The sequence below is a fragment of the Pagrus major genome, chromosome 23, assembly GCF_040436345.1.
Source record: "Pagrus major chromosome 23, Pma_NU_1.0".
NCBI classification, from domain to species: Eukaryota; Metazoa; Chordata; class Actinopteri; order Spariformes; family Sparidae; genus Pagrus; species Pagrus major.
The window spans coordinates 21,780,249-21,806,958 of NC_133237.1; the positions used below are offsets into that span (position 1 = coordinate 21,780,249).

The 26,710-nt window shown below is 40.7% G+C and overlaps 1 protein-coding gene and 1 non-coding gene across 3 annotated transcripts in view; one reads left to right on the forward strand and one right to left on the reverse strand.

Annotated features, from left to right (window-relative positions):
• The window catches only part of axin1 (axin 1), a 28,246-nt gene extending 14,434 nt beyond the window's left edge, over nucleotides 1–13,812 (reverse strand). Inside the window, exons 1-5 of one of the 2 annotated variants that reach the window (XM_073495214.1) lie at nucleotides 13,741–13,812; nucleotides 10,426–11,397; nucleotides 3,607–3,747; nucleotides 2,513–2,609; nucleotides 1,182–1,319 (exon numbers count right to left, since the gene is read on the reverse strand). In XM_073495214.1, the coding sequence (XP_073351315.1) occupies nucleotides 1,182–1,319; nucleotides 2,513–2,609; nucleotides 3,607–3,747; nucleotides 10,426–11,321 (1,272 nt within the window). In that variant the 5' untranslated portion in view covers nucleotides 11,322–11,397; nucleotides 13,741–13,812. Of the gene's footprint in view, nucleotides 1–1,181; nucleotides 1,320–2,512; nucleotides 2,610–3,606; nucleotides 3,748–10,425; nucleotides 11,398–13,735 lie in introns of both variants that reach the window. The other variant, XM_073495213.1, reaches the window with a different exon arrangement.
• Nucleotides 13,813–26,524: 12,712 nt separating this feature from the next.
• On the forward strand, nucleotides 26,525–26,596 carry trnat-cgu (transfer RNA threonine (anticodon CGU)). The gene has a single exon. It is a non-coding gene; the product is annotated as a tRNA-Thr (tRNA).
• Nucleotides 26,597–26,710: the final 114 nt, after the last annotated feature.

The window sequence follows — 26,710 nt, forward strand, 5'->3', positions numbered from 1 at the left end:
TGCTGAAAACTTTAAGCCCAACGGCCAGACACACATCTCGCTTTCTGGCTCAGAAACAGGCTTTGGTGGCGATTACCGATACTGCTCAACTTTCAGTCTGCTTTTCAGTACACTATCTATGATCATAATTTATTTAATCATTCTTTTAATGAAGTAAATCAGTTGTTCAGGTGTTATTCAGGTGAAAAAAGAGTCATTAGAAATCAGAACTGAGACATTTACTCATATTTTGTCTTCTGAACGTCACCCACAAACACATCAGGATTCAACATCAACAAAAATATCAAGTTTCTTATTCTATTAATTGTTTAGGGGATTGACGGACAGATTGATTTGCAAATATTTTGATAATCAATTAATTGTTTCATTTTTCAAGTAAAATTCCAAATATTGTCTGATTCCAGTTTGTCAAATGTGAAGACTCACTGCTTTTCTTTGTTTTATATGATGGTATGGCTGGACAATTTATCGAAATGATATTGTTATCATGATATGAGACCATATATCATGTTAGATATTTGGTCAAAAACATCATGATATTTGTGGCCCACTCCGAGCATTTATGAATTGTTTCTGAGTAGATATCAAGATATATATTGTACAGCCTTAAACTAAATTATCACAATATTATTTAAGGCCATATCACCCGGTGCTATATGATAGTGAGCTGAATATCTTTAGGTTTTCATACCATTTCTCACATAAAATAAGGAATTTGTTACATAGTGCACCTTTAATCAAGTAAATAATTGGCTGATTTAAAAGAATATTTTAAAAAACTGTTGGTTTGGCCCCAAACTTCCTCTACTTAAGTGATCCATACTTCAATTTTCTTTCCCCCATGGCACCTATTACTATTCAGCTGGTGTCACCAGAAGCTCACATGTTGGCAGGAATATTCAGCGCTTCATATGACCTGAATGTGAAACTTTACTGAGTAAATGCAGCTCAGAATCACTCTGAGAAAAAAAAAAACTGTGTGTTCCTTCTCCTTCCCTGCACAGCCTCCATTGTATTATGTTCATGTAATTTAATGTAGAGACAGTGGCTCCACAGTGTGCACGTCTGCAACATCTCCTGAAAGATGCTGCTTATACGCACGCACATAAATTAACAAAACAGTGGACCCACTTGTGCTTTTTAAACAGTGGACAATGCTTCAGGAAATAAAGAGAACATACCAGTCGTACTCTCTTCAGCCGCTCCTCTAGTTTCTCCTCAGCCTCTCGCTCCCTCAGCACGCCCTCCAGCCTGCTGATCAGCTCTGCAGCAAACCTCTCCGGCTCCACATGTATATCCTTTGGAATCCGGTTTGGGCGCTGGGGGACGACACGTCAAACTGTAAGCGCTGAATTTCTGTTACTGCTGCACTACTGTCAACACCATATGGGCCCAGCTTTACCACCCTGACCCCTTTACATCCCGTCAGTGAGCATACGAAGGGATTAAAACACAAGCAGGAAATATTAAAAGAGGACAGTGTCGAGTGTCAACATCCAAAGGGATCATACATTTAAATGTGGAATAACATGCAGCAAGACCACTGAATACTACTGATACTAAAATGTGTTTTATTTTCCCACACAAACATTGTTCCCATGCTTTCTGCGTGATATAGAAACAGAGGTTGGAGTTTAACTTTCCCATCATAAATAATTTACCTCGCAGGTTCTATATCCTCTACAGCGAGGAGAATTCAATCTAGATCTGTTACCGACCTTTTGTTTCATTTCATATTTCAAAATAGGAAACATATCTTAAGTGACATACATAATCTCCTCATGCCTCTCTGAATGCATTATGTAAGGCACTTTATGAGGATAAAATGTGCTTCACAAACAAACTTGGCCTTAATAAGCACATGAGTGACATTTATTTCCTCTGCTGTCAGCACAAGTTACTGCACTGCAATTATGATACTTCAAAGCAGTTTAACTCCTGATTTGGCACCAATTTATACAACAAAAAAAGAAGTAAGGTTGGAAAACAAAGTGACATTTTTTAAATAAAAAAAAAAAGTCCCACAAGAACAGTCAATCTTCTCATTGCCGATGAAGTGAAGTCACGATTAATCTGCTGGGGCTGGGAAACGTGAGAGTTGTGCTTTGGGGATTTGTGCTCTACTATACAGTCAATTCATGCATCCTAATGGGATGCTACGTGTTGGGTTTTAATTTGACTCTTTACTCCGAGGCCTAATTAGGGCCGGGGTTTTCCTACCAAGAGACAGCATAAGCTGCAGAGGGAGGCATCAGGCTGTCACAGGGGAGGTTTCATGTCTGCTAGGCTTCATCGCACACAGCTTAGGAAAGCATCAAGCTGCATTTAGACAGCCTTCTCTTTCACCATCAGCTATTCTTATACTCCATCACAGGCCCTGCGACACAGCAGAACTTAAATATGCACATCTCCAATGGTGGAGGAGAGAAAAATACGGCAGAGACAGACAGTTAAAGAGAGGCGCAGATGCAGAAAGTGAGAGGGGAAGAGAAAGAACCCATGAATAACTCACTGGAATATGAGGTAGTGGCACTCGCCCATTTGCTTTGGCACTTTCGTGCATCTCCCGGCGATGCTGTTTGCGGTATCTGTAGGGTGGAACCCCATCTCTGGAATTAACAACAAAGACATTTTCATAATACATTCTCATGAATAAACAACACAGGCGGCTTTGAAGTTGAAAGCTTTCTGATGCATTTCCGCCTAAAACGAACACCTTGTAAGTCTTGATTAATCAGTACGGCAGGACAGACATTCTCACAGGCATATTGTGTCCCTCCTGCACCACAAGTGGTCTGGCAGATTACGGTTACATGCTACACATCCGTGAGTCTGTAGTTCCATGTGCTATTGGTCATGCTGGGTTTCAAACTCTCCTGTGCTGGAAGCTCTGGACCAATTAGCTGATAACAGCCCCTAATCCATTCAGCTTCAAACACATTTTTGTCCAGTTGTGCGAGCTTTGAAGTTTCTTTAGCATAATTCCCCAGTGCCATCTCTGCACCTAGAAAACATTAGTTTTCAAATCTTCTTTCATCAGCACATAACTGGAGTCCTGTGTGCAGTTGATCCCAGACAGTAAAAAACATTGACTTTGGCCTCATGCTTGTGCCCAAATAGTTACCTCTTGAGTCACCTGTGAGGGGAGACACATTCTGCTTTTAAGAACTGTGGTTATAAAGAAGCTCTTTGGAAACATTTGCAAAAGAGGTCAGTTGGTTAGTGGTTTAATTTCTGCACATTCAATCAGACTTGGTTTTATATCTGCTGAGAGAGATTTTATAGGATTCCTAATTTGCATTACAGATCAATTCTTAAAGCTTTCACTGGTTTGGCTAATGAGCAGATGGGACTTTACTTTCTTTGCTGCTTCTGTTGTTATGTGCAGGTAAAAACTGGCAAGAAGTGCAATTTTGATGTCAGTAAATCCCTTATTTCAGTCTTCAAGCGATGCCCACCTTCCTTTTAAATAACAACTGGGAATACTTAGCACAAATCTCTTGTGTTCCAGCCAAATATGCAGCCAGGCACAGCCTTCATGACCTGGTGTAACGACTTAAATGAAGTGCATGAAATGTCTATGTGTGGGATGAGAAAAATACATACACACTGCTGTCGGTGAGGGAAACTGTGTCTGCGTCGCTGGACATACTCTGCTGCTCACTATCGTAAGCGCTGGTGGCAGGAGCCATAGCATAACCAGTGTTGACATAGTACGGGTTGATGGGCTCCCGACATGGTGCATGCCTGGAAGAGAAAGAAGAAATACAAGACATGCTAAGAAAAAACAATAAGGAAACAGACCGTGACACTGTGAAAATGCATTTAGAAGCAAAGATAGTGCACAAAACTCTTAACAGCATACAATATAAAATATGGTTAGATATTGTAAGAGGAAGAACACTAAGATTATTCACACATCACTTCTGCTTATTTGGTTTGATGACTGTATGGTTTCCTCTGCATCAAGGTGCAGCATGTAAGAATTGGCTGCCTATCGCACATCACCAGAGTACACCTGCTAACTGTAGCTGCCGTTAGCTTGTTAGCTCAGTTAGCCATGCTAACTTTCAAGGTTTTTTTTCGCCTTGAGAGATCAAGGCGAAAAAAAACCTTGAAAGGTAAATTGGTTGCCGAGTCCGAGTCAATTTACCATTTTCTTTGTGCTTCATTGTCACTCAATTACTGGAAAGGTGTTTTTTAAAAACTCTGAGTGATTAAATGCAAAAAATCTTTCCGATGTCCATGTTGCTCCCTCATGACACACACCGAAGTCGAAAGAACGACTTTCCGACTCTGGAAATGGGACCATCGGAGGAGCATGTGAATGCAGCATATAGCCAGTCGAGCAGGAAATATAGTATCCTCTCCAGACAGGGACCAAACAAAGCCTCTGAGACCAGCAGATTTCAGTTTGATGACTGATGGGAATACAATACTGAGGTCATTTACAATGACTCTGACCAGACCTGACTCCGGAGACAATGAAGTTAGGTGGGTTCAGGAGAGACTTGAAGTGGGAGAGGAGCGAGAGGGAGGTCTGACATCATCGGCCCAGCGTCCGTGCCCACTTCCAGAGACCTGAGCTGATCAGACTATGGCCTCTTGAGATACAAAGTGGTATCACAAGACAGGATGTTCTGAATTAAATTTCATACGTATTGCACCTTTAAAGTCATAAAAGTTACAGTACAATGCACCATGAAGCTCCTCTTGCTTTTGTTTGGTGTAATCCAGACAAACCTACAGCCACAGTGAGTATACTGGTGTTTTGCTGGCAGCCTCTGTGATCTCACTGAATTCAATACCAGAGTATTGAGCGGTGGAGTATACCTGCAGGTCCCATTTTGATGCACATTCTTTAAAAGTGCCTACAGATAAAGGTGTGGGGGGGAGCTTCATTTGACTCCATTTACATTCTCAGTGATTGACTTTGCTGAACGCACTTCTTACAGGGCTTTGTACACATGAATTAAAGATGTTAGGCATCATCTCTTTTTATTCAAATTGGAATTCCCTGAAGCCTTCATCCCCGTCTTTCTCCCTGTTTGGAATGCAGAAGCACCCGGAGTTCAAAACGAAACCTTTGTGACCCACTGATTTTCATTAGCATCTACATTCAACAACAGTGAATAATTACAGCGCCAGGTTGCTGAAGAGTTGGGACAAATAAAAAAGTGCAGTCCTCAGAAAATGTTGTCGTTATATGTGGCAACGTTTCTGACGATGAGAACTGAAAGGAAATGGCAAGGGAAGGAAGCAAACAGTGATCTAATTTATTCTGGTTTTTCATGAGAGACGGATGAGATGATTCTTTGAGTGTTCTGCAACACTGCTTACGGGTGCCGAGCCATTATAGAAACATCTCAGAGACAAAAAAATTGGGCTGCGTGTCGTTAATATAAAAATTCGATACCGGTTCATGAACGAGACTTTTTTCGATACCAATTTTATGAAGTCCATTTTAACAAAAGACTACATTAGACATACACGTTATGAGCCCCGCCTCTGGGCGTGACCTAGTCATTTTCTTGCGTGCCTCGAGATAGCCAATCACCTGCACTATTAGATCTTGACACAACGAGCATGCTGCATGCTACTTGGCTCACTGATGCTGATGAGATTACCTCCTTAGGTACCAAAATTTGGTATCAAATAACATTTTTCGATACTTGATCATAGTTCGTTACCCAGCCTTAAAAATAGATGATAACAACAGTGCTGTACGTAGAGAATCAATGGATATTCACTTGAAAAATGGTTAATTTTTATCTGAAATGACTCATGTATCATGTTGTTTCCTTGTTTTATATTCCTTATGTATGCATATCATCACAAACAAAACAATTCAGTGTTTATATTTTTCTATTTCAAATGATAAAAGATACAACAAACACACCAGGTATGCCATCACCATCCTAGAAATCTCATATAAATGATCAATATTCAGAGAAAGAGGCTGCATCCATGTGGATTTCATTTAATTAACTTGCATAAAAATAATTTCAAGTGTTCAAGAAATGGCTGTGGTTTGTCAAACATGTTTTAGATATGATAAAGTTACAAGATACTGGCCATGTTGTCCTCAGGTGACCTCAATGTGTGATCAAAACTTCCAAATGATATTCTCTTTATCCTGCCTGTCTCCCTCTCATGTCAACTGTTAAATACATGCAAGGTTTAAAAAAATCTGTTAGCTTACTTTCTAAAAAAACAAAAGTTTGTTCATCCTTATTGATATTTCACGTTTGTCTCAACTTTATTCCAGCATGCAAGTTGTTACGTTTTGATCACTGAAAAGCAACAATTTTCATTAAAAATGAAAAAACAGTGAAGTTTTGCCTTTAAAGTAAACGACATGAGAACAAAACTGAGCTGTTCACATTTCACAAATCACACCCAACATTAATGAACATATAGGTCATTCTGTTTCAAGTCGGTTGATCTGTGAAAGCTGATATGAAAGACTGTTTAATATCTTTTGTTGCCTGTCTGCTGTGAAGACATCAGACACGACTGGTGCAAAAAAATTCAGTTTCATAAAAACCTGCCGGGTGCTGCTAAAAGGCTATTTAAAAATGAAGCGTGTCCTTCTGTAATTCCAGCCAAAAAAAGCTTGATTGCTGAAATAATGATGTGAAAATAAACCTCATTAATTAAAACTCCTATATTTTTCTCTTCTTCTTCTTCAAGCAAACGACTTCCAATGAAATTGCCCTTGAACACAAACATACACTTCCTTCATCTCGCGTCCTGCGGATATCAACCAGAAAAGCTGCATGCCAACACTGGAGAATGTAATGAGACACAAGAGCAGACCACAGAAAGGAACTGAACTGAACCACACGAGTTCAGTTTTGTGATCTGGTATTTTAACACTTGTCTTATCTAGCTTCACTGCCTTTACTGTAAGTGTTTGAGTCACGACGAGAATCTTATCTGAAAGGAATCTTATCTGTCTGTCAGCAGACATGAATTCCTGTCTGTGCTCTTAACACTGGTGCCGCCGCAGCAGAGATCAAAAATGGGAACGTTTCTGTGGTGTCCAACTGTGAAGTGATCGTCCATTACTCTTTAAAGGAATGGTAGAATCACAAATTATGGCAGCGCAACTAATCAAAACATTATTGAAATCACAATATGGACAAGTGCAGCATCCAATACAGAAAAAGCAGAAAAGTTGTCAGGGGTTTCCAGAGATGTGTGAATTTCAGTGCACTGATGTCACTGTTGATGACTGTTTAAGTGTCAGATATCCTGAATCTGTGACATATCTTTGTCACAAGTGTTTAAAAACCACTTTTGAGGGATCATTGCAAAAATAGAAGGATATATCGATATCAATATCAACTCCCTAACATCGGTATCGCCCCTAAAAATCAGTCAGGCTCTAGTGACAATATAAAGTACTGTTGTGCCGCACTTACAAGTCTGGCTGCTTACAAAGATGTTTGTTTGGTAAAGACCCCAACAAAGTCAAATCACCATGATTATGATCGTTTTTTCATAGCACATTAACCTTATGATGCAAAAACTATCACTGCCACTAATTGTGAATCATATTACAATCGTATAATCCGTCAAAATAATCACAATATGATGATAATATGATGATTAAACGATAACTACAATCACATTAGGATCTTAAATTTCCCTGGGTTCTTAAGTTTTACGGGTTCAAACCAGCAGTGACATCAGTTATTGTAGTGAGCAGTAACTTACGCCTTCATTTGATGTTTCTTTCTTAGAGACCGAAAGCATTAGCATGTAACCAACGCTAACCTCCCTCTCATTTGTTTGACACGATACAGTTTCTTATGCTGGAGGATCACAAGCAGCTTGCTGCTGTGTATTAAGCCTGGCAGAAACTGTACGGATTAAACCCAATTTTAGCCCAGAATTGGTTTCCTAAACTAATTTTAGAACGAGCTTGAATTTTTTGCTGGATCGGTCATCATTTGATGCGTCTTTTGAGGGCGGGTCACGACACATAATACATTTCCTCGATCTGATGGATTACTGGCATGTCTGAGCAGTTCAACGTTTTGATTTCCCACGTGGCTGCTGTCAAAACCTCCGTTATTAACTATAGTGAGCTCGCTTCAATTCTGTCGGATTAGTATTTTACATGTTGTGGCTAAAACTGACTGCTGGGATGTAAAACTGAACTTCTAACCTTCTGCAACTCCACATTTTTCTTTTACTCTTCCTATTATCTGCACATAGTAGAATTAAGGTAACACTGCCTTTCTCTGTTTCAGTCAACATTGTTTAGGACACAGACACAGCCCTGTTATCTGAATAAACTTTATTGAGATTGTCACTGGACAAAACTGGCCAGGGGGTTCTGAGTTAGCAGCCGGGTTGTGGCCCAGTTGGTCTGCACAGTGTGAGCAGAAAAGGTTGGAGGTTGTTGCCATGCAGAAAGGAAAATTCGTAGTATGAGTTAAAATGCACAAGATCACTAAATGTGTGTCTGCCGATGAAAAAACACTGATGTTACCAACGGTCTCACCACTATAATAACTAATAACTTGCTAATGAAAACTGAGCATTTGCTGTAGCTGTAGCTTCACATTAAAAACATTTAACTGTCAAAACACAATTTTTATTCAACATTTGTTGACAGCGGATCAGTTTGACTATTGCAATGAGTACTTTTACACAGTATGTGGGGAGTGATCGGACATGCTGCACACCTCCAACTTCTCAGTGAGGTAACCAACTTCTATTCACTCATTAACATCATCAGGTTTTCTAATTAGCACTGGGTTTAAATCTGAAATATCAACAAACCCTCATCCTACTGTCAGTAAAATGCTGTATGGAGCGAACGCCTTTACTTTGTATTTGTAGCATCCGTTGTTCCACTAAGTATTGATAGAAAACAAGGCAGAACAACATTTGGGGCGGTGGAAAAGTAATGTAATGTAACACTGTGTAACACTGATAACACCGACTACTGCAGCAAGACTAATGTGCACAACAGTCCAAACAGTTATCAAATAAAATCTGCAATACTTTAACCCCTTGAACAAGTAAAAAAAAAACCTCATACAAGCTCATTTGTACTGTGGATCATAAAAGAAACCTTTTCTATAAAAACAAAATCATGTCATTTTTTCCTTGGGTAGATCTGAACACTCTCACCCTGCCTCACTCATTCAGGTGTTACTGTTTACATCATCAATGTCTCCATTTAGTATCCATGACAGTCGGACAGCATTGCACAACACAACACAAAGACCCTTAAAACAGAAAATCATCCCAAAGATGCAAAGGCTAACATGACCAAATGTTGCTGTTTGAGTTTCAGCTTCATACATTTTACTGCATTTGAATGCTCTCAACTAACTGACCAAAAAAATGTACCTCTTTAGTCCAAACGAGCATAAACATCAGGTTAAAAAGAAGACTAACCGGTTCTGCAAGAATCACAAACAGCCACAAAATGCAGAGAACTCAGGCGTCAAAGGAGAAGAAACAGACGAGGAGCAGGTAAACAATGGTCATTCAAAAAAACAAACAGCTGGAAAAACATCTACACACATTAAACTTGCTAACAGCTAGTGGCTTTAGGCCTCAATATCCGCAGATTTGGCACTGCACAGATTATAACATCTGTGTGAATCTGCTGTGACCTCTCACACTGAGAATGAAAAGCTGCTGCTGTTGCAAACACACATAGCTGGACGACACAGTCAGCTCTGGCACTGCAGCAAAAAAAAGTCCAAAGAAATAACAAACTTTACAGACTACCTACCTACAAATACTGGTGAGCAATTTGCTCTACCGAACCTTGGTATTGATTTGGGTGTTCTATTTCAATCTGGACAAAACAAAACATTACTTCTGTATTGATTTTGATACAAATGTGTATGAAATATAAAACGGTTCCACCCTTCAGGAGCACGCTGTCACAGTCCTTGTTGCAAATTCAGGAAGCGCACAGCATATGTGCACATTAAGACGTAAAGAAGAGGGTGTACGGATCTCATTTCATTACAGACTATGATGCCACTTCTCATAGCTGAAGACTCAACATTAAGAAGAGGAGGAGGAAGAGGAAGGGGAAGATTACAGTGTCCAGGATAAGTGATTTCAAAACACATAAATCAAGTTCTGTCCAATGGGAAAGCATGAATCCCACAGTACCTCCACAAGAAAAACAAAGAACACTTTCCTCAATCTTCTAACAACAAGTGCATCCTCTGACATTTCCTCTCCACCACAGGTGGAAACACACCACCTTCCTCCCATCAGCTGTCTCTTGCGCTACACTCACTCGCTTTTCATTTCAAAAAACTTCAAGCAGCGTTCATGGTATTGTGGGGTTTCAGGTTTATTTCTAATTCAGCAGTTTGCAGAGAAGAGCTGTGCAGTTAGAGCTGAAGTGAAGCTTTCTAGATTGCAGGGAGGATTTACCTGTACTCGTGACCGTCCTGGAATCTCGCGCTGCTGGCAACACGCTGTGGCGCCGTCTCCATTAGCAGCTTCTGAGTAAGCCGGTTGCTCGGTGTGGGGTCGCACTCGGGCTGCTCCTCCGGCTCGTGGTCACATCTCCACTCCTCGTCTTCGTTTAAAGTCGGTAAATAACCCGACAGGCCCTTTCCATTCCCAGAAACAGAGCTATGATCGCTGTACAGCTTGGGGCTCTCTCCTCCTGTCCGTGTATATTCCAAATATATGTCAGACTTAAGAAATAAAGGGTAGGTGTTTTCCTCCATCATCGTCTGTATCTCAGTCTGAGCCTGGTCAAACATTGCAGGATCAATGTGAAGCTTCGTGACACAGTCTTTGATGAAGGACTTGGTAGCTGGTTTGATCTGTCGGGAAACAATCCCATTGTTGTCCAGGATGTATTTCTTATAGATGGCTTTCGCCAGTTTTAACTTCTTCTCCTCGTTACCCTCATTGGCTTCGAGTTTGCGGAAGCCACTGCACGCAAACCAGAAGTCCAACATGTCTGCGCACTCCTCCTGCTTGAGGAACGTCCTAAACAGATGGATGCCATCTTGGTCATCCAGGAGGGAGTGAAGCGATTCTGCCCACTTTAAGTAGGGTGGCGTAGGGGAAGCACTTCCTTCCGGCTCATAGCCCAGGTCCAGGTCAGGTCGCCTGGGCGTAGCCACAGACGCCTCGCTTTTAAGGTTCTCGTTCTTCGAGGAGAAGCCGAGGTTGCTGTATTGGCGTCCATCGCTGCACACCAGCTCACCCTCTTCCCCCGGGACTGGAGGTCTGGGTGCATCCTCAGTGAAGCTGCCTCCCAAGTCTGCTAAGTAGCCCCTTTTGTCGCTTATGCTCATAGTCCCAGCATCCATAAACTGCGTCCCCGTAGAGCCCACGCTGCACGACTATTAGATCCAGACCTCTACTTATGCCACTGCAAAAAAACTCCTGCAAAGAGGAAAAATACAGAGTGAGACGCAGTTTCATCACATCATCGAAAGGCCCCAAAAATTCTATGCAGTATCAACAGAATAACAAAAACAAGTGAATTCATATGAACAGATCCGGTGCTGATAAAGGGTCGATCAATTATGTGTCATAATCGCCACGTGCCTGGTTGGAAAAAGGACTAGCAGTTCCTCTTGAGGGACTTCTTAAATTTTGCACAGTTTGCATTTTTATCAGATTTTCATGAAAAACTCATCATGAGGCCAGTTTCCAGCTGAACATTAAAATTGATGCAAATTCTGCGGAAATCCACAGGATTTGAAAAAAACAAAACAAAAACAAGACGAGCTACTCTAAAGCTTCAACACCAGAAAGGGGCGTCTGGTTCACCTTTAAATGCAGCACGCTCAGTACGATGACGACGTCCGTTTACATTCAGATGAGAGGGAATATATGAATACATTCTTCGGCTACTACAGCACGGCGCTGGCTCAGTAGAACGACTGGAAATCAACTCAGAAAAACGATGACACGACACTACACTTCCTCTGTTACCACATATTCTTCATAACATCTGCAAAGCTAGGCAGAAGCTGAGAGCTGGAGTCATCAGGCTTATAATGTGGTTTTAATGGGCTATAATGTGGTTTGGGTCACATTCAGAGTTATGGTAATCCAGGCCAAGAGTCGTGGAGCCTCAGTGCTCTCTGTGCAGCCGCAGGCAGCTTTCTACTGGGCAGTAGTACGAGTTTAGTGTTAATGTAGTGTGCAGTAACATCCTCTGATTTATATGCATGAGCATATCATTACTTTACACCACTACTACACCAGCCTCATCCAAATTAGCATTAGTGTATCATCACACTGAAAGATTCACTCGAGGTTTACAGTATGAGGCGATAGTGATGGTCTCTCCGCTATAAGCTGATACAAGCAGCACTGCATATGTTATTGATCGGAGCGTCTCCTCAATTCATCCCCCTGCCATCATCGCTCAGGGTCAGCCGCAGAAAAGCATACCTATGATTTCAGGTATCGGATGTCTCGTTCAAGGACACATCCTGGTCCTCGTGTTTTGTCCCGCTGAGCAAAGACACAGCTGTGCCAACAGTGCATCTGCACATACAGCTTATGTTTGAGCTTCCTAGATACAGTGTCGATTTCCTGATGTAACCTCAGCGCAGAAAAATTAAATAAAAACCCTCCTCATGTTTCTTTTCTCGTATAAACGCAGCAGCTAATATTCCTTGACAGCTGTGACCAGGAATCAAAACAAGGTTGATTTAACACACATCTCCCCTGACTTTCCTTTAAATTACATTTTGAGTCGACGGGATGGAAAACAGGTTGACAGCTCGGGTTTGTTTTTTTATTTTTTTTAAAAAAAGATTTTTTTAATGGATGCCATTACATTCCCTTCAGGGCACACCCACTCTCTGTCTAGTTCAATACAGATACAAATCACTTCCCTGATTGAACAAAGACAGTAAATTGGCACCAGAGCTTTTCCTGAAGTGTGAGCAGCACGTGCAGAAGGCCCAGGTGTGCAGGACTGATGATGACCATGAAGAGAGAGAGAAAAACAACATGTCCAGCTTTCTGATCAGTGAGGGATAAACCAACCTGGCGGTCATCTTTGCTACCTGTGCGTTCAAGGATGCGTCGGCACCTAGCGCCGCTCGGTTAGCGCATTGATATTTAAACGAGCGGTTCTGCGGTCACAGGTGTGCGGCCTCACGGGGGGGGGGAGGAATACATCGGCGTGAATTCAAGGAAAAAACGTCCCCCCCTTTTTTTTTTTTTTTTTTACCCCGAAACTGGATCCGTTTGTTCCTCTGAAGTGAGCCTCTCATCACATTCATGTCTTGGCCTCTCCAGAATGAGCAGAACGGCAGCGGCTGGTGGGGGAGGGGAGCCAGAAACAAACTCCGTACACACACACATTTATATACACTGTCACACACACACACACACACACAGCCACAGCCAGGCCTTTTCAGCAGCCGACCGACAAGTGCACAACTTTGTCACACTATTCACCTATTAATATCAGCGCTACCGCCGCTAACAGCTGCTGAGCTTGAGCGAACAAACATGACGACCGCAGACATTTCCCCCCCACACACCTCCTCCTGAACCAGTCAGAGGACACGGAGGGAACCCCACATCAATATCCGAGCAGATTTACAGCCAGCGAAGCGATGGCACATATCTCTCCCCCCACCTCCCCGACTACCGCAATCCCAATCTGTGAGCCGAGCTGAGCTGAGCTGAGCTGAGAGGGGGCACACAGAGAGGAGAAGAGGAAGGGGGAGAAAAGAAAAAAAGTGACATATACTTCACCGGTGGGAATCTCGTCGCTGCTTTCGAGTGCATCGGGAATCTGGACGCGCGCCGGCCCCCGCGAACAGTGTCATAGTTGCGATTTTGCAGGAGTTTAAAAATAACAAAGAAAACAGTCCGCTGTCCAGCTCTCCATGGCTGTCTCTCACTGTCTGTGGCGGAGCTCAGGCTCGCACAGCAGATGATGCACAGCGCCTCGCCCGTTCACTACACAAACTGCCGGTGTTGAGCTGTGGTACATGTGGTACACTGATTTATTTATTTAAAAAATATATATATCTCGAAAATGAAGCTTTGTTTGGCTTAAAATCAGCTGGAATATGGCTGAGCATAGACTACTTCCTGCTTGTTTTCATTTTATTTTAATGCCTTATTGTTATTTGTTTCTATGTGCTTTTATTTTGGAAAATTATTCCATAATAATACAAATAATAATAAATCATAGTAGTAAAAAAAATCAAAAAACAAAAGAAAATCCTGCATATTAGCTTACGTTTATTATCTTAATTCAAACCAACATCTACATCTAAGTCAATGCATTTTATGTATAAACTCAATATGACTGCAAGCATTAAAGGTGCACTATGCAGTTTTTGGGACGACATTTTAATCAGATGAGAAAGATCTTCATTGACTGAATTTTTTTAGGGCTAAACAAACTAAATAAACAAACTTGTTTAATTTTCCATGACTGAATATACTGAATAAACTAACTGACCTTAAAGGACCTATTACAGGTGGCCGCCATCTCAAAGTGTCAGTTTTTGACAAATTGGCAGTGAGACTCAAAAATATAAATATATTTTTTTTCACAATAGGACCTTTAAAGGACAACACAGTTTCATACTGTTTTTCAAGGAAAAAATTAGACCGGTATATCTGTTGGCCTTTATAATTGGCCGATATTGGCCTCTTACAGATATATCAATTTGACCAATATGTGCCGATATGAAGAGTTCGGTGAGTTTTGGTACACTGATGTTATTTATTTTGGACAATAAAGTTTATTGTTAAACAGTAAACTATCCTGCCTTTATCACTTACTCTTTGTCACAAGTGCTTGAAATCCACATATGAGGGATCATTGCAAAAACTGTGTGTATATCGGCTGATATATCAATATCAGATTTTTTACTTGTTAACATGGGTATTGGCATCAGGACCAGTATTTTGTTTGTTGCCGCAACATCACCGCTACATGCCACTGAATCCTACACACCGGGCCTTTAAACCTTCAAAAAGGTCCTGTAAAGACACAATATTTAACATTTCTGTTCACTGTAGCAGCTGACACAGTGGTAATACCGGCAGTAAACTCAGGGAAACTCCATGAAACCTCAGTTTATGAGTTCGTTCACGAGGTAAACACATAAAGGACAACTGGCCACAAAGTTAACTATCACTCTCTGTAACAGCATGCATAATGATGTAATAATTAACATTTCCAGCCTTCCAAGATTTCATGTCTGGTTTCCAATACAGACATACTGCAGTAACCTTTTCATTGGTGTAATTTATGCCATATTAACCAATCAAACTCAAACACTTGGCATGCATTCACTGCAGCTGTAACTCACAATTTTGCATTGAAGCTGTGCAGCATTTCTTCATGTTTTGATGTGTTTAGGTGTAAAACCGATACATCTACGGTGAAAACCAAACTAAGCAGTGATGTGCCTCTTCTGTTTAAACTCTGCAGTGCTAGAAACAGCCATCAACACGTCACTTTACACAATAAGACAAAATTTAAATCTGTATGTTGACTGTTCTGGCACACAGAGCTGCAATAATTAGCTTTTAGATGCTATAACAACTGGTGCTGACGCTCTGAAACGAGACAACCACGATATGGCGGCACTGTTAGATACATTTGATTGCGCCGTTGGTTTATGATTTCAGCGCACAAAGACTAAAGGACAGACCAAACGCAGCAATAAAGGCTGCTCTCAATTTCTGTGCTTTCATGCCAAGCAATCATTGAGCAGTCACACGGTTTTTACTGAGTCTGAGATGAAAGGTTGATGGAACGGCATAAAAACATAAACACCTTTGATTATGTAATTACGTCAAACCATTTGGGAGCACGAGAAAGAACGGAAATATGTATTTCACACTCTGTCTCATCACATCACCTGAATTGCCTGCTCAAACCTAGAAACCTGTTAAAGTGTGCAGTGTACACAGCGCTTACAATATTTATGCCGGCAAGATAAAACATGAAAAAGACCCAACACACTTCAGCTTCCTCGAGGCAAAATTGATTTTGGGCAGCAACAATTTAAGCATCCTGATGCTCAAACACAGTGTTTTCTCTGACCATCCACTGTGTTTCTATTATTCATGTGCTTTCCAATAGTATTTTAATGTCAACACAGATGTCAAATATCAGGATTTCTTCCACTGGGGTATTCTTCCAGCCATGACACTGGTTTGTAGATACTGGACTTTTAAATAAAGATGCTCAGGATGTGATCGCTTCTCTTAACACGGCTGTAAATCAACTCAGTCTGATGATTAACAATAGATACAAAACCTCTTACATCTCGTCTCACAGCACCGCCCTGTATTCTGACGAAACACACAAAGAACAAAGCCATCCTTCTTGATTTACCTGGCAAAGAAATGCAGGTCTACTGATATTTATTGAAGACACTGTTGCTACAATGTGCTATTGACTTTAGGTCCAACACACGTCAGGTAATTTAACTGCTACTCAGAATTTAAAGGTGCAATTTGTAAAATATGGCCACAATTCGAGGGTAGACATGGGGGGCAGCATATCACCAGAGTAACCAACAACCGTTGCTCTTTGCTGGCTATCCTCGGCTGTAGCTAGCTACCATCAGTTAGCCCCAAGCCAGTCGCGCTACAGTTTTCCTGGACCCGAACTGGGACTGAACACAGCCTCCAAGACTGACGGCAGCCAGTTTGAAGACAGGATATTCAGGAAGGAGGCGATTTACAGGGGATTTTGGGGACTGTGGGGGGGACAAGACACAGCAGGTGTGAACGGGAGAGACAAACCAAGACTGGTTTAGTGAGTTTTACGATGAGTTAACGAGGCAATTAAGCTTGTCTTAGTTCAGTACAAAGAGGGAAACTTGATTTTTTTTCGGTTTAGAAAGGAAATAGAAGTAAGAGTATTTCCTTTCTTGACATTTTCTGAATTTGTTCTGTTCAGTTGTTTCACTAAAAGCGAAGAGCTTGTGAAATGTAGTGAACTCGCCATGTGCAGTAAAAAGTTTCAAGACAGGATGGATTGGAGCCAGCTGGCTGCCATGTGAATTTCAGCAGATATCTCTGCAACACGGTACATCCAGTAGGCGCCTTTGACATTAACATCAGCATAGTTGTTTCTTCACACCCTGCTGATGATGTCCATTCTGCACTCAATCTTGACGTTCAATTTTTGAATGTTTTAAACTAAAATTCGGGCCATATCTCATACATTGCTCCTTTAAAGTGCATTAGCTATTAAAGTAGCTTCATCTCATCTTTAGTTTTCTGTAGTTTTCTATGTGTGCCTGTGTGTGAGCACATGTACTGGCCCTTTGCGCTTACATTCTGAAGCACGATGAAGAAAATGTTGATTGACATGCAGATCTTCATGTTTTACCTTGAGTTTGATTGTCTTCCTCACACATCCTCCAGCTGTACATCCATTTAGTGAGGATCCCATTGCACAGTTATTGAGCACATCGGGGTGCAGAAATGGAAACATCCCTCTCATCACCTTGACACGAGAAGGCCTGGCCAAAGCAGAATGTCGCCATGATAGTTTGTCTTTGCCATCCATTTGTTCCTGGAGAAGAAGAAATATTGGTTAGGTCTACACGGCAGATCTACACGCTATGTTTTGAAAATTTTCACCAGCCAGATCAGTTAGTATGTTTGTGTTACTGCGTGATTTTGGTCTTTTAAAGGGTTAGTTCAGATTCACCAAAGTCACACAATAACACAACCGATTCAGACCAACAACTCTCATGTTCTGCGAGGTAAGATTACTGTTTTTGTGAAAGATGTCTGGTGGGTTCGGACGGCGGGATATGACGGCTTCAGTTGCCTGTTAGAAAAGGCTGTCTGACGTCAAGGTAAAGTGGTGAAAATATTCTGAATATAGCAAACAGTTCAACTGATATTGATTTTAGATGGGTCTTTTTACGTGGCTAAAAGTACCTCATACAACTGCACTTCAAAAACAAAAACCCAAAACCCTTCAAAGTGCTGAATTCATTGTGACCCATGTTAGAAGTGTTGCAGTGCACAAACAAACTGACCCTGGCTTCAGTTGAACAAGTTGACTTGGATGAGAGTGTAGAGAGTCGGTGGAAGAGTCACCTCATTTACACAGCACCCTCTCTAGCCTGTCCCAGTTTTTCTGCTAGCTGGACCAACACTGAATTTTCAGCAGTGCTGTTTTACACATCAAACCGGTGGTCTGAACCTAGCATGATCAAATGCAGGGAAGTACTGATGAAGCGAAAAAAATAAAAAACGAACACATAAATGAGAGCTGGTGTGGAGCACATGAATATGAGTCTCTCACCAGTAGTGTAGGAGGAAAATATGTATACAAATTAAAGATATAATAAGTAAAAATGCTACATTAAAAGGTCGAAAAAGACCTTTGTTACATGTTTTTTTTTAGTTGTGTTCTTTCATTTTCACAAATGTCTCGAACTATGTTCAACGTCCATGAACATTTCTGCCCCGAGTCACGTCAGATAGCTTTTTCATGAACAACAGTGGCTGAAGACAACAACTCCCATGATCCCACGCTACTTAACGACATCATAAACTACCTCTTTTGTTTTCAGCAGCAGAACTTACATACTGTGCTTTTAATACTTTTATTTTCTGTGACCTAACCGGGCATCTACTCAATTCAATGGATGCAACACCTTGAATTTCGACTCATTTGACTGAAATATTTAACTTTTTCATTTTAAACCATTAGATTTTTGGCATTTGGGCTTTTTTTTTTATCATTAACTCGTCGGGAATGAAATCCATACAGGTCTCTTGTCGTGTCAAACCAAGGTTACTGTAGATATTGTACATGGCTTATATTTCATATCACTGATCAGGCAGGACTGTCGTATATAACTTTTGCAGTACAGAGACAGCTGTGAGTACACAGTATTTTTGACAGGGCTTTAATTCTTTCTGTAAAGCTTTATTTGCACCAATAAAACTCAGAAAAACATAATGATCCAGACCTCTAAATGTATAAATAGACTCCTTGTTTTACAATATCAAATGTTAAAGCATCCTGACTTCTATTGGCGTCCTATTCAAAAACAACTTCCACAAACATTTTTACTGAAAACAACACAAGAGCCAGAAGTCGTGTGACCAGGAGGTTGATGAATTGAATCTCTTGAAGAGCGAGAAACAGCTGGGGACGGAGGGTGAATGAAAAATACTCTCATCTTTTCTCAGCAACTACAAACAAGAGCCCTAAAGCGAGTGGCCCAGTGGAGCTGCTCAGCAGGCAGACGAACAATAGAAGACGTTCCTCGTTCGGCTCTGGCGTGACTGTATGAACCAGAACTGGTTATTTATGAAATCAGCTAGGCGTATGTAAAAGTAGTGTTTTGTGTCAGAAGTGTTTAAGAAACGTGGCTGAAAAAAGCTTCAGTGAGAGTTATGTTTGGTCACTGATGAGTGATTTTAATGTCTGATTAAAGAAAAACACAAATGTAGTTTGTTTTCTAATCATGGCTCCTGCAGAGGGATACACTGAAAGCTGTGAATAATCAACAGATCTTGAATATTTCTATCAGAAAGTGTCTGAAATCTTAAACATCCTGCTGCAGTTAAGTGTTACCAGAGGACAACTTCATGTTTCCCAATTCAGTCCTTTCACTTGTCTTTTGTTCCACCTGTCAGTGTGGATTTTAGACTCCCTCGTAGGCCTTGGCTGAAATAGGCTTATCTCTGTTGAAGACTCACTGATGAACAAAAGCCCATTAAGGCGTTTAAATGAATGCTCCCATTCTGAGTGCACACAATAGAGATTTATATTTCTCAAATTGGCTGCCTTCAAAGAACTCACTAAAAGTTAAGACGAACAAGGACATAAAGACGTCTTTCAAAAACTAAAACATACACAGATCTTATAGACTAAAGTGAGATACTCAAAAATCACAGACATGATTCATCAGGTTATTTAGTTAAGAGGGTGGTAATAAACGTGTCCCAGGCATAATAAAGGCATTCAATGTTTGTTTTAAGGTGTAAAAATGACCCAATGTGTAAAATCAAACGACTGTCAGAAAATGTATTCTGGAGTCCTGCTGATGTCCTTTGTCCTGGTTGAATATATCATGACTAACAAGGCTTGGAGTGGATTAGGCACAGAGGATTGAGCAATTTGCAGACTTGAGTTTATTTTGCTGGATATTCTCGCTCACAGAGCACCATATTCCCACAAGAAAGGGGAAAAAATCTTATTAAAAAGGCCCACATTTCCTATGGTGATATAATACCAAAGACACACATCCGTAGCCATGTACCAAACGGCGAAAGTACACCGTCAGACATGTGCTGGGCTCGAAAAAAAAATTCAGATTAATTTAAGCGTTCAGTCTATCGGGGTCTTCAGTAGTCTGGCCATGGGATGCACATTCACTGGTCAAATCAAATGATGTGCTTGGGTTTTGATGAGAGGGAGGACACAACAAAACCAGTATGGCACTGACATGAAACACGATAACAGACATAATGGAGCGATAAACAAAACAATGGAAAGTTACTGGTAGCCGTAGTCTTCATCCTCAGAGATTCAAAATCAGACATCATACCTGCTGTTTTACCTTACAGAGTGCTTCTTGGTTTTGTTGTGTTGAATCGCAGACAGCTCCCACCGCTTTTCTATGGATCGAGTATAGTCCTTCGTAGTCTGCAGTGAAGACTGCCGCCATCTTTAATCACAACAGAGTCCATCTGTCGATGGTTCTTCCCTTTCTACCCTCTCTTTCTCTGTTCCAGTCTCTCTGTTCCAGCCCTCTCTGTTTGTTGTGGGGGGTTCTTATTTTCCATCCAACATCAAACCACCATATCGACAGGCTCATGGGCCGCCCAGTGGGGGGGCAGCTTGAACATGCTGCATTGGCTGTTGTCCTTTTCCAAGCCGCAGATTAACTGACCACGTTTATTTTTTTCTCAGAATGATACAGACAGCCTACAAAAAAATGATATCAGCTCTCAGGCCTTTGATTTCAACAAGCCTGGCCTCAAAGCTCTTCCATGATTGTCCCTGAACGCATCTTTTCTTCAGATGTTCTGATTGAAGGGATTTGGTAGCTCTCTTTAATTGAGGACACATCTGTAAAACTACTTGCAAATTTCTAAACGACAGATTCGGATCATTTAAACCCAAAAACTGTTTCGACTTTCCCCCCCCCCCCAATTTCCAGCTATTCCATCATATATAACGTTAAAAAACAGCATCTCTCTTTCAGGCAAAGCTCAGCTGGAATTCTTTGATCTCACCAAATGAAAGTAAATTTGACCTGAGCAGCCTCGGACTACATTTATTAGTATACGCAGACTGTCCGTCTGCTTTCAATGCATTTCATTCAAAGTGACACTTCCTTTTTGTTGCCCCTGCTCCCTTTTTGCGTCCTAAGCGTGAATGCAAAGGCGTACCTTGTTTACTGTCACTGTTTTGTTCCGCCAAACTCTTTCAGTGAACAATAAGAGGAGTTGAATTTCAAAATGGTAGATGCTCTCACCTTCCTCTCCTGCTGTGCGGCTCGTCGGATCTTGTTTCTGTGGTCCGCCATGACTGGGCGCAGTCCCCTGCCTGCCACTCTGCAATACTTTCTCGTACTCATATACCTGTTTCTGATTCTTACTAGTGTGTTGCTGAAAGATGAGCATCTTTACTTTATATTGCAGCTTCAGCCGTGCGACCCTATTGGAGGAAACAAGGACCAGATGATTGTCTGCACAATCGTATTGTAGCTATGGTAACAGACCCAACAGGCATGAGTGATGTGCACCTAATTGCTCCGTACGCATTAAGCAAGAAAAAAAAGAGAAACATAAATTAAGCAGCGTTGTGCCAAATCAAATGATTATTTTGGACACTTCACGTGTCAGCCCTGAAGGGTTTTCAATGCACTGAATTACTAAGTGATATTTTATTTACACTTACATCCATCTGCTGTATGAAGTTGTGAACATAGCCCCACTGATTGAGGGGGGGATGCAAATAAAGGAGGAGAAAGATGGATGAAAAGAAATTTTGGAGAGAGGGGGAGAGATGATATTGCCTTTGTTATGTAGCTTTATCTGCTGCTTACCTTTCAACTGGATTTCACACTCGCATGTCTGGTTGTAGCCGGGGTCAGATCCAGCATACCCTTCTCACAATGACCAATTTTCTCCTCATGCTGCGCCAGCAAAGACTCCCAGAGTTGGCTGCATTTGTCTGGAGTGGGACGCATTAAAACACATTTTATTTCCAGATTTTAACTTGACAGTGGTCCGTGCAAACACGTAGTTGAGTGAATATCACAAATTATATTTTCACAAAACAAATTTCAAAAATAAACAGCACTGTACCAAAGAGAAGAGCGGCTAAAAACACGTCGCTTAAAGTGAAATAACTTTTCTTATTTCTGATGTTTAATTCATCAATGGATTGCAGGAACACACTGCATGTTAAACAGTAGAATAGCAAACATGTCCAACTTAATTATTTTGTCTTTGAATTCATAAATCCTTGATTTTTGTTGAGCTCAACACTGTAAACAAAAAATTAGCGAATAATTTATGGAAGCTAGCATGGTAGCAATTTTCCACAGAACAGAATCCCAGTCTAATTAAAAAGATCATCAGTTAGTTACCATCTGTAATTTTGGGATGATGCTTTATCATTTTGCCTCAGAGTGGTTCAAGACAATAGTTCAGCTTGATCTAACACTCAAAGTCTTAACAAACAGAATGTTAAAATTAGCATTTAGCTAACTTCGCTAACTTACTCAGCACCGGGGTCTTTCAGGGTGTACAGTTTCTTTTGGAAATGACACAAGTTCTGAATTTGCAACAATCATTGATTTTTCTGGAAACAGTACGTCTGTCCAGTTACAGAACTAACAGTTAGCTAATGCTAAAGTAATCTCTGTAAAAAATATATAAGCTACCACACACAGCCAAACTATTTATAGACTATTGAAGTTATAGTTAGTTCAACATCTTAGAATAACTTTACACTTATTTGCAACATATTGTGTGCTAGCTTGATGATAAGATTGGTTAGCGCAGTACAAAGACTAGAAAGAGTGGGAAACAGCTAGCCTGGCTCTCTCAAAGCTAACAAAATCCTCTAAGCAGCCCATCTACAGTTTAATAATCAATATTTCATACCTTGTTTATTGAAATTGAACAAAAACTAAAGTGTAAAAACAACAATCTGTGGTTTTACTGAAGGTTATGTGGAAATTCAAAGCCAGAAAGTTACATGAAGTTACAGGTCACAAAGTTAGCTGCTTAATTTGAAATCAAAATAGTGAGATTTTTTCTAGCATCGTTCCACGAAAAGTAGCGTTTCGACTATGACAACTTTTGCTACAAGTTTAAATGAACGTAGATAATTGTATGGATGTCTCAGGCAGAGAGGAATAAGATTTCTGATTATCTGATTTAAAGCAATTTCAAGTGGACTACATCTGCTGAGATGCAGAACTGTTCAGGTGATATCATGTTTTGTCATTATTGTGCACTGTTACAGCGGAGACTTTCAAATCCATATGGACTTACATCCACTTATGATGAAAACTTGACCTGATAATCCGTCGCTGAGTCGTGCACGCTAAACTATACAGAAATCTAACTAATTTGAGAAGCACTCAATAAATACACCAAGATGGCTACACCAACATACTTATGGGAAGATACAATAGCCAGAGGAGGCTCGCTAGACTAGCGCATTAAATCATTTTGCTGGTCATTTATCAGAATACAAACACAGAAAATATACCTGTGTCTCCTGTTTACATAACAAAAGAGCTCTGCGCAGACAAAAAAATGTGTCTGTTGAACAAAAAAACTAAATATTCACACACAGATTCAGGGCACAGCAGTATTCTTGCACAAGCACAGCAAAATAAGATGATTCTTCAAAGTGATGCACCAATAAATAATTAAACAGATTGCTGCAGTGATACTTCATATTCTCTCAGGGAGTGAGCTGCTCGGTGTTCCCCACATGAACAAAAACGCCCCACATCCAAGTGATCTCTGACCGGAACACATTGTATCTCTGCGGTTATGATGTTGCAGAGGTTTATGATAATAAAAAAAAAGATAATGTGACATTATAAAATCAACTTTAATGTACATTTCTTTAGATTCACTAAGAGATAGCTATCCTGTTTTTGTTATAGATGGAACAGTAACTGAGTTTTCAAGACATTTCGTTCAATAAAGCTTCGTCTTTAGGGCACGGAGAGAATAAATTCTAAATATAACGGAGAAAAAACAAATATTTCATGCCCTAAAAGGATTACAGCTCAACTGTCAGCATTCACATTTCCCTAGAAAACCTTGGGACTCGGGGAGATAGATTTATTGTGCATCTGGAAATTATATGGCTTGTGGGGTGGAATGAACATAAATGCTGTCTAGAATTATTATTTTTTTGTAAAAGTTTCAAACAGATGGAAAACTAAAGCAGAGCTGAACTCTCTGTGTCACATTTCAAGGTGCTCTGAATTAAATCTACCTATGTGGTTTATTCAGGAGAGGCCCCCCTCTTCTCGTCTGTGTGCTGACGCCTCGCTGTAAGCAGGTCAAGGTGAATACTCCACATCTGTGATTTTCACTGCTAACTCATTCCCAATGGAAATGAGTCTTATTCATTTTTCAAACAGCCTCTAGGATATCTGATCCAAAAAAAAAAGGGGGAAAAAAGCCCCTCAGGCGTGCATTCATCTTTGATGTTTTGAAAAGAAAGACAGAGAAAAGCTGCAGTCGGGCTTCATGCATATTGTATTGCTGAGAAAAGAATTACAAGCAGCCGACCGGTTCTCATAGTTATTAGCTATGCAAGCCCAAATCTCACAATCTCAGTCTGCTCAATATGGATTCACATACAATATCTTGCATACCGTTATATTAGTGGTTCCCATAGGCGTAATTTAGGGCCACTGTGGACATGTCCCCGCCGCTTTTTAAATGACTAATACTGTCCCCATCGCATTTTAAAAGCATAATTTGTTAGAAATTGATTAAAAATAGCTTGGACCAAGAAATATTAACTAATAAATGAGATTAAATGAATTTTGAGGAGCCTTTATGCATTTTTTTTCCCACCGTATTTATGTACCCTGCAGTTTTGGAGAAGAAATTCAAATTCAGAATTTCAATATTTACAATATTAATGAGGTACCAATACAAACTCAGAAATGTTTGTTTTCTTCCATAACTGAATAAACATGCTGTTCTCAGAGGAAAATAAGGTCCCCAGAACACTGTTGGCAGGGCCCGCCACATATTAACAAAGTAAAACAGTATGAAATTGTGTTGTCAGTTTGTTTCTTCAGCTCATTCAGTCATGAAAACAAAGAGAGTTTGTTTATTTAGTTTATTTAGGCATATAAAAATCAGTCAGTGAAGATCTCTCTCTTCTGATTAAAATTCCTTCCCCAAAACTACAAAGTGCACCTTTAATTCTGAAACAATTCGCCCTTGAAAAGTAGTTGAATTGTATCATTTCAACCCAAGATTTTGCTTTGTGTTTTGTTTCTGTCGCCATACATTAGTGAGGTATGTCTAAAGCGAGTACTTCAGGGGCTGAAGCATTTTTAGTAGACCCCGATAGATATATTAGTTTGGCGATATAATCAGCCAATATTAGCCTATCACAGATATCGGTATCAGCGTATATGTTGCCCAGTTTACGTGATGGTTGTCGCTCACTACACAGATTGTAAAGCCCACTGAGACAATGTGATTGTGATTTTGGGCTTTATAAATAAAATGTATTTGATTTATGAACCAGTGGGTTTTTTTTACTTTATGACCAACACATTTGAAAGCCTATTGGAAATCAATTCAAAATCACATTATACACTCAAACATGTACAGACAGAGAAACATGCTCGCTATATATGTTACATATGTCACTGACTGCTCTTAACAGCTGCCTTTTCTTTTGCTTTGTCTTTGTGACACTGTGACTACAGATGAACAATAGCCTTCTGGGTAATGCTGGCATTTTTACTCATGCATCATCACGTGTTTTAATACTCTCTACTGCCACTTCTTTAATTACCTAAACTAAACTTGCTAAATTGCATTGCACACCTATGTGATGTGCTGTTTTCCCTTCCCTGCAGGTAGGCAGCGTCACCTTAAATTATGTCGGACTGCTTTGTTTGTCAATAAATGAAACAGGTGCATTTAAAAGAGAGAGAAAGAAAAGACAGTGTGATGAGTGAGCTCCCACCTCCTTTGTGCCTCTTTGTTGCTGACGCTGCAGGAAGGACAGCAGAGACCTCTGCTGCTGAAGTCTGCCATCGACACAGACACACGTCGTCTGCACATGGTAGGTAACAGCGCCCCCTGGTGGCCGGATCACAGCAGCGCGTGTATACATGCAGCCTGACTCGGCAGCTCACGTGGTTCGTGTGTCTGTCGGCGGGAGGAAGTGGAGTCTCGGGATCATGTAAAGAACAATAGCAACGTACCGCGCCCTCATATTTGTATCCTGTAATCGCTGACAGGCTGGAAAAGGAAACTTCTTAATGGCTTCTGACTGGAAATCAGCGCAGGCGCGGTGGCCAAGTGGTAAGGCGTCGGTCTCGTAAACCGAAGATCGCGGGTTCGAACCCCGTCCGTGCCTTTTGTACACAGCCTGTTCAATAGTCATCCTCTCATGTGTGACAACACTGAAGTGTATTTACTGTACCACTCTCATGATTTAAAAAAAATTAGTCAACTGACCCACATGATGTAT